Source organism: Mustelus asterias, chromosome 19, assembly GCF_964213995.1.
Source record: "Mustelus asterias chromosome 19, sMusAst1.hap1.1, whole genome shotgun sequence".
NCBI classification, from domain to species: domain Eukaryota; kingdom Metazoa; phylum Chordata; class Chondrichthyes; order Carcharhiniformes; family Triakidae; genus Mustelus; species Mustelus asterias.
Window position 1 is genome coordinate 11,290,389 of NC_135819.1, and position 12,811 is coordinate 11,303,199.

The 12,811-nt window shown below is 49.9% G+C and overlaps 1 protein-coding gene across 1 annotated transcript in view; it reads right to left on the bottom strand.

Annotated features, from left to right (window-relative positions):
• The window catches only part of LOC144507597 (uncharacterized), a 282,765-nt gene extending 270,738 nt beyond the window's left edge, over positions 1-12,027 (bottom strand). Inside the window, exon 1 of the mRNA XM_078234752.1 lies at positions 11,576-12,027. Within this exon, the coding sequence (XP_078090878.1) occupies positions 11,576-11,669 (94 nt within the window). The 5' untranslated portion in view covers positions 11,670-12,027. The remainder of the gene's footprint in view (positions 1-11,575) is intronic.
• Positions 12,028-12,811: the final 784 nt, after the last annotated feature.

A 12,811-nucleotide genomic window follows, 5' to 3' on the forward strand; every position in this document is an offset into this window, starting at 1 on the left:
CCCCTCACAGGAGCACCCATTTGAAGGGAAGGAGGTTGCAGGTCATCCCCGAGGTCCCATCTGCAACAGAGCATTGGCCTGAAGAATCCCGGAAGGCCAGGTGGGTCACCTCAGTACCACTTTACTCGTGTGTTACACTCTTGCAATCGCACAGCAGCCCTGGCGAGCAAGCCAGGTGTCCCAGCCCCGGCGAGCGAGGCACACCCCCCCCCCCCCCCCCCCCACCACCCTATAAGCCCCAGCGAGGGGCCCCGGCCCCAAGATCAAACAAGTGAGAAGCTGAACATTTTTTTTTCATTGAACAAAAAGATGGACTTGAGAAAGAACAGGAATAGTAATCAAATATTAAATAGGCTTTCGACTATCTCTTCCTGGCGTCCGTCCCTCTCACTTCCAACTTTCAGGATACTGCGAGGCCTGGATAGAGTGGACATGGAGAGGATGTTTCCACCCGTAGGAAAAACTAGAACCAGAGGGCACAACCTCAGGCTAAAGGGACAATCCTTTAAAACAGGGATGAGGAGGAATTTCTTCAGCCAGAGAGTGGTGAATCTGTGGAACTCTTTGCCGCAGAAGGCTGTGGAGGCCAGGTCATTGAGTGTCTTCAAGACAGAGATGGATAGGTTCTTGATTAATAAGGGGATCTGGGATTATGGGGAAAAGGCAGGAGAATGGGGATGAGAAAAATATCAGCCATGGCGGAGCAGACTCGATGGGCTGAGTGGCCTCATTCTGCCCCTATGTCATATGGGCTTTTGATCAGAAAATATTTTGGTCAAACGGTATTTATTGTCACCAAAGTACTTGCAGCGCAGAAACAGGCCCTTCGGCCCAACTGCTCCGTGCTGGCAATGATACTCCACACCACGCACCCTAAATAATCCACACCAGAAGAAGGAGGCATTGCGTGACTGTAGAGAACCAACCGGTAGGGCTGAAACAAGACCAGATCGGAGTAGAAGCCTTTTGTAAACTTGGCCCCAAGACAAAAATCTCAAAAACCTCCAGAGGAGAGAAAGTAATAACAGTTTAATTTAAACTCTGCTGAATTGTAAGGTGCTCCTGCATCTGGTATCAGATATTTACCTGACGGTAGTTAATTTGGAATAATTCAGATGAATTAAAGATGTCAGTGAACTCTCGGGCGATGAATGGAGATTGGAATGCATACAAGTGATTATATCACTCATGCATGTAATCGTGGTGAGGAATCTACAGGCTGTATAGATTAGCTCATTCAAATCGAACAGCACATTATTCCTCAAGATAGATGCAAGCAGTATTCCCTCCCCAAGAGGGACATGGGCAATGGCGACCGGGAGATTGAGATATTACCAAGGAAATGTTGCACAATGGGGAACGGAGGACAGGAATTCCTCAATACATTCCGTGCAATCACATCACAACCTATTTTAAAAAGAACGCGGGGTTCCTTTTATCATTTCACACCACAAGGTGCAGAAGAACTTTTTCTTCCCAGCTTCCCCAGCCCATAACCGGCGTGCATCTTGGGCGGCACGGCGGCTGGCTTTGCCGCCCCACAGCGCCAGGGACCCAGGTTCGATTCCAGCCTCGGGTCACTGTCTGTGTGGAGCTTGCACATTCTCCCCGTGTCTGCGTGGGTTTCCTCCGGGTGCTCCGGTTTCCTCCCACAGTCCAAATGTGCGCAGGTTAGGTGGACTAGCCATGGGTAAATTGCATCTTAGTGCCCAAAGATGTATAGGTTACATGGATTGACCATGCTAAATTGTGCCTTAGTGTCCAAAGATGTGCAGGTTAGGTGGATTGGCCATGCTAAATTGCCCCTTAGTGTCCAAAGATGTGCAGGTTAGGTGGATTGGCCATGCTAAATTGTCCCTTAGTGTCCAAAGATGGATTAGTGAGATAAATGCGCAGGGGTTATGGGGATGGGCCCGGGTAAGATGCTCTGTCAGGGAGTCGGTGCAGACTTGATGGGCCGAATGGCCTCCTTCTGCACTGTAGGGATGCTACCGGAGTGTGTTTTGGGATATCATCTTGTGTCCAGATGTAACTGCACAAAATGGGTCCACTTCCTGCTGTCAATTTGGGTTTTTTTTAGTCAAAATTCAACATTAAAACTGCTGAACATTTCAAAACAAAGTCCTGGGATTAATCAGAATCTTTCGCGAGTCAGTCGAAAGCACACAGATGTTCCACAACATGCAGAGTTTCCCATTTTCCAAAATGCTGACCTCACTGGCACTTCTCCCAGGAAATCTGCATAAAACTGTACAATACAGCAAGCACGGATACCAGAACGTGTGTGTGCAGGTAAAGGAATCAATGGCAGACCAGTCAGCTTACAACAGCGACGAAGGACGAGGAGTACGGCCTCCCTGCTGTTTAAACTGGGGCAAGTTGCAACTCACCCAATCCTGGATAGTGAACAGGTGGTCCCACAGCACGGAGGCAGCGACGGGGTGGAGAGAGGACAGTGGCACTGTGGTCAGCACTGCTGCCTCACAGCGCCAGGGACCCGGGGTTCAGCTCTGGTCTTGGGTCACTGTCTGTGCAGAGTTTGCATGTTCTCCCCCGTGTCTGCGTGGGTTTCCTCCGGGTGCTCCGGTTTCCTCCCACAGTCCAAAGATGTGTGGGTTAGGTGGATTGGCCATGCTAAATTGCCCCTTAGTGTTAGGGGGACTAGCTAAGGTATATGCGTGGGTTATGGGGATAGGGCTTGGGTGGGATTGTGGTCGGTGCAGGCTCGATGGGCCGAATGGCCTCCTTCTGCACTGTAGGGATTCTATGAGGTGGAGAGGTACAGCTGGGTGTTCTCAACATCTGGCTGGGAACCGACCCCCGCCATCTTCAGCAGCTTGTCGACTGAGACAGAGAAGGAAGACAACGATAGATAATTGGCAAAGTGCATGGGTGTTGTTCTGGCTATGACAGTGGAGTCATTCCAGCCAAGATGGACAACAGAGAGGGGGAGGAGAGAGGAGGAGGGAGATGGATGCGGCCAAAGGCTGCAAAGAGGTCAAAAAAGGACAACGGTGGGGAATAGTTCCAGAGGACGGTGGCACAGTGGTTAGTACTGCTGCCTTCGATTCCGGCCTCGGGCGTGTGGAGTCTGCACCTTCTCCCCGTGTCTGCGCGGGTTTCCTCCGGGTGCTCCGGTTTCTTCCCACACCCCAAAGATATGCAGGTAAGTGGATTGGCTAAATTGCCCCTTAGTGTCAGGGGGATCAGGAGGGTAAATGTGGGGTTGCGGGGATAGATCCTGGGTGGGATTGTTGTTGGTGCAGACTCGATGGGCCGAATGGCCTCCTTTTGCACTGTAAATTCTATGATTCTATGAGAGGAAACCACTTATCAGGGATTAAGTTGGTGGGGTTTGAGGGGGGGGGGGGGGGGGCAGGGGGGGGGGGTGGGGAAGAGCGCGGGGGGTGGCAGTCAGCGGTTTAGCTTTGGACATGGTTGAGAAGAGGCAGGCGCTAGATCCCCAGGGCAGGATGGGCTGAGGAGAGACATGGCGGGGACAGAGCAGAGAAACACGGGAGCTGTGTGCCAGGGCAGGGAAGAGAGTCTGCTTCTTGGACAGCAGCAGGAGGTGGGGAAATAGCAGACAGGAGAAAAGATTACTTCCAGTCCAATTCGCTCTCTGCCTACGCAGTTTCACACATGAAGGAATAGCCTTTTGGCAGAGGAATCAGTGGGCTGGTGGCACCGAGCCCCAGAGTGAGTCAGCACAGACAGGAGGAGAAGGACGAACAGTGCAGCAAAAATGCAACTCCAAATGAAAATCCAAGGAATCTTCCATAATTGGAGACAAGGAAGCCAGTTCGTTTCTCATTGGGCTGAGTGCTCAATACCCCACTTCATTATCAGCACGTCAGTGGGGAGTTTGAGAACATCCTATCGCAGGAAGTCCACTGTTCCATCACCACTGAGAAGTCAAAAAGGGATTCCATCTGCATTACACCCACCCTCCTCCAATTATCACTTCATCAAACACAGAAGGGGTAAGGATAGCCAATGAACACTTCCAAATGCAGATGCTTCGGGTCACTGACTGTGTGGAGTTTGCACGTCCTCCCCGTGTCTGCGTGGGTTTCCTCCGGGTGCTCCGGTTTCCTCCCACACTCCAAAGACATGCGGGTTAGGTGGATTGACCATGCTAAAAAATTATCCCTCAGTGTCAAGGGGACTGGCTAGGGTAAATGCATGGGGTTATGGGGATAGGATCTGGATGGGATTGTGGTCAATGCAGACTTGATGGGTCGAATGGCCTCCTTCTGCACTGTAGGGATTCTATGGTTTCTATTCCTTGCCCATGTGACCTTCACGGTGGCAGTGGGTTAGCGCTGCTGCCTCACAGCGCCAGGGACCAGGGTTCAATTCTGGCCTTGTGTCACTGTCTGTGTGGAGTTGGCACGTTCTCCCCGTGTCTGCGTGGGTTTCCTCCGGGTGCTCCGGTTTCGTCCGGGTGCTCCGGTGTCCTCCGGGTGCTCCGGTTTCCTCCAGGTGCTCCGGTGTCCTCCCACACTCCAGTGGGTTAAGTCGATTGGCCAGCCCTCCAGTGTGTGTGGGCTAAAACTTCACTTTTTACCCCAACCACAGCCTCCCCAAGATGTCAATTCGGTCAGGTTGTCTCCTTCAGTGACATAATATATTGTGCTGATGTTGTCAGGGTATGGTTCACTGTACAGTTTTAACAGCATTCCAAAGATGTGCGGGTTAGGTGGATTGGCCATGCCAAATTGCCCCTTAGCGTCCCGGGATGCGCAGGTTGGTGGGATTAGCAGGGAAAATATGTGGGGTTACGGGGATAGGGCCTGGGTGGGATTGCGGTCAGTGCAGACTCGATGGGCCGAATGGCCTCCTTCTGCACTGTAGGGTTTCTATGATCTATTCTCTGCACCCGCCCTGCTGCACTCTTGGTCCAGAACAATGATGGCTGGTTCCAAACCTGGAATTAAAAGGTCTACTCTTGAAACCATTGTCGATTGTCAGAAAAACCCACCTGATTTCACTAATGTCCCTTTAGGTAAGAAAATCTGCCATCCTCAATAGGGTCTTTTAAGAGACTCCTGGATGAGTACATGGGACTTAATAGGATGGAGGGTTATAGGTAGGTCTAGAAGGTAGCGATGTGTTCGGCACAACTTGTGGGGCCGAAGGGCCTGTTTGTGCTGTAGTTTTTCTATGTTTCTATGTTTCCCGGTCTGGCCTACATGTGACTCCAGAGCCGCAGCAATGTGGTTGACTCTCAAATGCCCTCTGAAATGTAGGGCAGTTACGAATGGGCAATAAATGCTGGCCCAGCCAGCGTCGCCCACATCCCATGAAATTAACTTTTTAAAAATTCATCTTCATGGGACAGAATCATAGAATCCCTACAGTGCAAAAGAGGCCATTCGGTCCATCCAGTCTGCACCGACACAATCCCACCCAGGCCCTATTCCTGCAACCCCACATATTTACCCCACTAATCCCTCTAATTTACGCATCCCAGGACACTAAGTGGCAATTTATCATGGCCAATCAACCTAACCCACACATGTGGGAGGAAACTGGAGCACCCGGAGAAAACCCACGAAGACATGGGGAGAACGTGCAGACTCCGCACAGACAGTGAACTGAGCCGGGAATCGAACCCAGGTCTCTGGAGCTGTGAGGCAGCGGTGCTAACCACTCTGCCACCGTGGTGAGGAGGGAAAACTCTCAACTGCAGGAGTGCGGTCAACTAAATCTAACCTGACATGCGTGTTTTAACACCAGGAAGATCTGTCATGAATCCTTGCTGGATTGTAGGAAATATCTTTGCTATTACGCTGCCAGGTTAGTTATCACAATGTGGCACTCTCCTGTGGTAGCAATGCCTGGTTAAGGATTCAAGATGGAGGAGAGGGAGGTGAAGCGGTTTAGGGAGGGATTTGCAGAACTTTGGATCTGGGCAAATTGAAGGCATGGCCAACTATGAAGGGGGTACTACTACCATGGAATCGTACAGTGCAGAAGGAGGTGATTCAGCCCATCGAGTCTGGAGGGACCACAATCCCACCCAGGCCCTATCCCCACAACCCCATGCATTTACCCTAGCTAGCTCCCCTGACACTAAGGGGCAAGTTAGCACGGCCAATCCACCTAACCCGCACATCTTTGGACTGTGGGAGGAAACCGGAGCACCCGGAGGAAGCCCACGCAGACACGGGGAGAATGTGCAAACTCCGCACAGACACTGACCCGAGGCCAGAATTGAACCCGGGTCCTTGGCGCTGTGAGGCAGCGGTGCTAACCCACTGTGCCACCCGTGCCCCCGGGAATCGAACCCTGGTCCCTGGCGCTGTGAGGCAGCAGTGCTAACCCACTGTGCCACCGTGCCCCCGGGAATCGAACCCTGGTCCCTGGCGCTGTGAGGCAGCGGTGCTAACCCACTGTGCCACCGTGCCCCCGGGAATCGAACCCTGGTCCCTGGCGCTGTGAGGCAGCGGTGCTAACCCACTGTGCCACCCGTGCCGCCCATAATTACTGGGAATGAACCAAGAGGCCGGAATTGGAGAAGCGAAACATCCTGGAAAGTTGTGGGGATGGAGAGGGTTACTGAGAGAGTGGGAGCAAGGCCATGGGAGGATCGGAAACAGGGATGGCAAATTGAAATCTCAGCCCCAGAGGCGATTGTCAACTGTAAGGTTCGCTGGGCAGTGCCACGACCAGCATCAATGCTTTGATTGGTGAAGCATTAACTTTCAATAAAAGGCAGAATAACATCTGGCACTGAACGACTTGGGTTGTCGTACTCTCCACCCTGTACCCAGTTTCCAGCTGCAGATTGGTGTAGGACACACTCCAGGTGACTCCAGTTCAAGAAGCGTTTCGAGACTGGAGTGCTAAATCTCGGCTTCATTTCAAGGGGTTATTTTTTTATTTTTGTTCCTTGGCATCGCTGGCTGGACCCAGCATTTATCTGGGAACACTAAGGGACAATTTAGCACGGGCAATCCATCAAATCAGCACGTCTTTCGGACTGTGGGAGGAAACAGGAGCACCCGGAGGCAACCCACGCAGGCACGGGGAGAACGTGCAGACTCCCCACAGACAGTGACCCAAGCCGGGAATTGAACCCGGGTCCCTGGCGCTGTGAGGCAAGAGAGCTAACCGCCGTGTCACCATATAAAATAAAGTTAAAGTGTATTTATTAGTCACAAGTAAGGCTTACATTAACACTGCCATGAAGATACTGTGAAATTCCCCTAGTCATCACAATCCGGTGCCTGCTCTGGTCAATGCACCCTAACCAGCACGTCTTTCGGACTGTGGGAGGAAATCGGAGCACCCGGAGGAAACCCACGCAGACACGGGGAGAATGTGCAAACTCCGCACAGACAGTGACCCAAGCCGGGAATGGAACCCGGGTCCCGGGCGCTGAAGCAGCAGCGCTAACCACTGTGCCACCGTGTGGATACTTTACCCAGTTACAGTACCTACTGCCTCCAGTATTTGGAACTCTCTGCATTGTGAGGCAATCAATTCTTAGCGCATTTTTATTGTTTAAAAAAAAGCATTCAGGCTACGAGGTTGACCCTCTGGCACGCTCGCTGCTCTATCTGAAGCAATTTGAAAGTTGCAAACCACATGTATGCATCAAATGGACCAACCTCGCATTAAGTTGATCTTTCTCTACACCCTAACCACCCTGTGTCACCATATCAAATAAAGTATTTTGGGATATTTTACCCTGTTGCACTAATTCAGTCACCCCATGAACTTAAAACATCCTCAGAAACAGTGACATCCACCCTACAAAGGTTGCAACCCTCGCCGAGGTACTGCCTTCGTGGGGAACAGAAGGAGGTCATTCATCCCCTAGAGACGGTTTGATTTGATTTATTATCACGTGTATCAGTATACAGTGAAAAGCATTGTTTCTTGTGCGCTATACAGACAAAGCATACCGTTCATAGAGAAGGAAAGGAGAGAGTGCAGAATGTAGTGTTACAGTCTTTGATTTGACTTATTATAGTCACGTGTATTAGTGTACCGTAAAAAGTATTGTTTCTTGCACGCCATACAGACAAAGCATACCGTTCATAGAGAAGGAAAGGAGAGGGTGCAGAATGTAGTGTTACAGTCTTTGATTTGATTTATTACTGTCACGTGTATTAGTAGTCATGATGTGGAGATGCCGGCGTTGGACGGGGGTAAACACAGTAAGAAGTCTCACAACACCAGGTTAATGTCCGACAGGTTTATTTGGTAGCAAACGCCACTAGCTTTCGGAGCCCTGACGAAGGAGCAGCACTCCGAAAGCTATCATAGAAATCATAGAAACCCTACAGCACAGAAAGAGGCCATTCGGCCCATCGAGTCTGTACCGACCACAATCCCACCCAGGCCCTACCCCCATATCCCTACATATTTTACCCACTACTCCCTCTAACCTCCATACCTCAGGACACTAAGGGCAATTTTAGCATGGCCAATCAACCTAACCCGCACATCTTTGGACTGTGGGAGGAAACCGGAGCACCCGGGGGAAACCCACGCAGACACGAGGAGAATGTGCAGACTCCACACAGACAGTGACCCAAGCCGGGAATCGAACCCGGGACCCTGGAGCTGTGAAGCAGCCGTGCTAACCACTGTGCTACCGTGCCGCCAAATTAATCTAACGAAGGAGCAGTGCTGCGAAAGCTAGTGGCGTTTGCTACCAAATAAACCCGTCGGACTTTAACCTGGTGTTGTGAGACTTCTTAACGTGTATTAGTATACAGTGAAAAGTATTGTTTCTTGCGCGCTATACAAACAAAGCATACCGTTCATAAAGGAGGGAAGGAGAGGGTGCAGAATGTAGGGTTACAGTCAGAGCTAGGTTGTGGAGAAAGATCAACTTAATGCGAGGTCGGTCCATCCGATGATGCATGCGGTTTGCAACTTGGAAATTACTTCAGATAAGACAGCGAGTGTGCCAAAGGGTCAATCTTGTAGCCTGAAAGCTTTAAAAAAAATGTTTAAAACTAAAAATACACTAAGAATTGACTGCCTTACGACGCAGCAAGTTCCATGTACTGGCTCGGAGGCAGTAGGTACTGTACAGCAGTCATGACAAGCATTGTGACCTCACTACATTCCAGCGAAAACTGTGTGGGAGGCGTTTTGTGTGTAGCTGAAGCATCAGGCCCTTCTCTGGACCTCAATGGGAAAACTGCAGCCGGGAAGTGGATTTCTTTCCTTAAAAAAAAGGATACCCTTCCAACGTAGGGCAGGCTACAACTGTTCAACCTTCGGGCAGTCAGGTTAAGCACCAGTGCAAGCCCATACGGAAACAGACTGGTGTACCTGAGCAAGCAACATGATTCTACTTAATCTGGGGATTTCTGTTCAACTTTCAGCGCTGGACCGTTACGGTGATGGATTACATACATGTGACACATGACACAAAAAAAAAGCAAAGCCTCTTAGTCCAACCCAGTTCCCGCTGCTGAATCACACAGCTTTGCAGATTTGGGGGAATGTCTAAACACGGCGACACAGTAGTTGGCACCGCTGCCTCACAGCGCCAGGGACCCGGGTTCGATTCCGGCCTCGGGTCACTGTCTGCGCGGAGTTTGCACGTTCTCCCAGCGAGTGTGGTTTCCTCCCGCAGTCCAAAGATGTGCAGGTTAACTGGATTGGCCATGCTAAATTGCCCCTTAGTGTCAGGGGGAACTAGCAGGGTAAAAATAAGTGGGGTTGCGGGGATAGGGCCTGGGTGCGATTGACATTTGGGGGGGGTGGGGGGAGGGAAATTAGTGGAGTAAACGCATGGGGTTACAGGGCTGACCCCATGCTAAATTGCCCCTTACTGGCAGGGGGATTAGCAGGGTAAATGGGGTTACGAGGTTAGAGCCCGAGTGGAATTGATGTTGGTACAGACTCACTGGGCTGAATGGCCTCTTTCTGCACTGCAGAGATTCTATGATAGGGCGGGCGAGGGGGCCTGGGTAAGATGCTCTGTCAGAGAGTCCGTGCAGGCTCAGTGGGCCGAATGGCCTCCTTCTATACTGTAGGGGTCTTATGATTCTATGAGGAGGCAGGGGGTAGCCCTGGGTTAGATTCCCTGTCAGAGAGTTGGTGCAGACTCAAGGGACCGAATGGCCTCCTTCTGCACTGTAGTGATTCTATGATAGGGCGGGGGAAAGGGCCTGGGAAAGATGCTCTGTCAGAAATTTTGTGCAGACTGATGGGCCGAATGGCCTCCCTCTGCACTGTAGGGATTCTATGATTCTCATCTTAACCTAGTTGATTGTAATCTGAGTTTGGGTTGCACGTTTCAAAAGCGGAAAATTACTGATGCGCGGATAGGGGTGAAGACAATCTTAGGGACACAGGACAGGAGGAGGCCATTCAGCCCCTCGAGTCTGTTCCAATGTCCAGTTGGATATTCAGCCCCATCGCTGGTCCCTCTCCCCAACCGCACCCGCGAATCACTGTGAGCGAGTCCGGCTCACGTTGCCGAGTGCTGGAATGCCACGGAAAGGTGGCACCATCTACAGTCTGGCATGGCACGCCCAACTCAACACGCGCTCCAAAAATGGGAAATCCCATTAACTCAGCCACGCTGCCCTACGAAGCCTCGAGGGACCACTGACACAGCGGCAAACTCAGTGAGCTGTACAAAACTGTACATGAAGTACTTCCCAGCTGCAGTTGGGAAGAATGCCAATGGGGTGGGACCCACCACAATTTGCCCTCAATCCCTCGGTGGGACTCACCGTTGCAATCCAACACCCCTTCGAAACACAATTAATTTTTAAAAAACCCATCTGGGCACAATCGTCATCAAATCACCCGCGGGGACAAGGGATTTGGTTTCGTCCTCAGGTGTGCTGTTACCTCCTCAAGAAGAAATTGCCCTTTTAAGAACACACAACAGCAGCCACTCATTCTATGTACCTGCGGGCTCACCCAAACGCCACTGTGCAGATCACAGGCAAAGAAAGAAAGGTTGCAGAGCTGTTCAGGTGATTAATAAAGGGACACTGATGTTCCAGAGAGTTTGACAAATGATGTTGTTAATGGAAGTACAATGCCGGGTCTCTCCCTCTCTCTACCCCTCTTCCCCAATCAAAGCGGGTTCATTGCCAAATCTGATTTAATAGATAAACACTGCAAAATCCAGGTTACAAGTCCCTGTCAACATCTTCATTGCAACAATTAAATCGGGAGGGGGGTGGGAGAAGCTTCATCATATGACTCCCAAAAATAGAATAAAATCCAAAATAAGACCAAATAGACTTGACAATCAATAAACGCAATCCAAGAGAGTTGGGTCGAATTTACACACACACAACTTTGCAAAGCAGAACTGTCCAGGGAATTCTGATTGCAAATAGATTGGAAGCAATAGTGCAAGAAATCTCAGCCCTTGATAAGTTTACAGCACTTTCATAACTGCTCCCCCCCCCCCCCAAACACAGGGTGAATTCATGTTCAAGTCTCCCTTAATATCACCGAAAGAAGACAGTTGCAAGATCAAAGCAACACAAGTTGCAGGAGTTCAGCGGATGCTGCAGAGGAGCGGGGGGGGGGGGAGGAATGAGGAACTGCATTCATTCTACAAAAAGTCACTTACCTGCCTTGACAATTGCCAAGTGGCTCAAAAGTGCAATATATACAACAAACACGTTGGTGTCCGGTAGCCACCTTCCCATCTTCCAACGCCTCATCTCCAAATGACATCCAAGTATGAGCCTGTTTTAACCCCCCACCACCAGTTTCTTTTGAAAGGGCAAGTTTCCCCAAGTTCTTCTGTGTGCATGTATCAGTAAGCCAGTTCCGATGGAGCCATGAACTGCAAGTAGTTAAGCCTTAAACTCCCTCTCGTTCTTTCTCTGTTCAGTGATTACATGAGTGCTTCTCTCGACATGTTGAAGTGAGTGAAAGAGGGGGGGGGGGGGAAGACAGAGAGTATTATTTTTTTTTAAGTCACAGTCGATTATTCCTTTCCCCCCCCCTATGTAATGATACAATGGACCTGGAAGAGAGTGAGAGACACAGAGAGAGAGAAATTTATTAATTGACACTGAGGGAGAGGGGGGGGGGGGGGGGGAAGAAAAGAAACAGCTCAGCAAATCAAAGTTAGTTTCAGCTCACAGCCTAACTTGACTAGTTTCCCAGCTGTGCATGCTTTGCCATTGGTCCAAAGTTTGTTGCAGTAACTTTCAATTGGCTACATCTCCTCGTCAATTTCACTTAACCCCGGGAAAAGTAGCGAGTTAGGAAGCGGGGACACTTTGTCAAAAGATGAAAAATTCAATTGGAGGGTTTATTTTTTTTGGGTAGCCTTCCCATTTTAACTCTTAGCGCCCTATTTTAACCCTTCATGCATTAGGAATTGCTATTGTAACAGCGCCTCAAACAGATCCTGACTAAACATCACCACTCGCAAAATGCAACGCCAATTATATCAAACAGACTGGAGGAACATCGTTCTCTTTACCTTATATATTATTACAGTAAGAAGTCTCACAACACCAGGTTAAAGTCCAATAGGTTCATTTTCGTGGCTACAAATGTATTAAAAATATATAAATATATATAAATTATACAGTTGATTTGATTTATTATTGTCACACATATTAGCTTACAGTGAAAAATATTGTTTCATAGAATCCCTACAGTGCAGAAGGAGGCCATTCGGCCCATCGAGCCTGCACTGACAACAATCCCACCCAGGCTCTATCCCCGTAACCCCATATATTTCCATTTATATTAATGTGGCTACCAAATAAACCTGTTGGACTTTAACCTGAGACTTCTTACTGTGCTTACCCCAGTCCAACGCCAGCATCTCCACATCGTTATATTA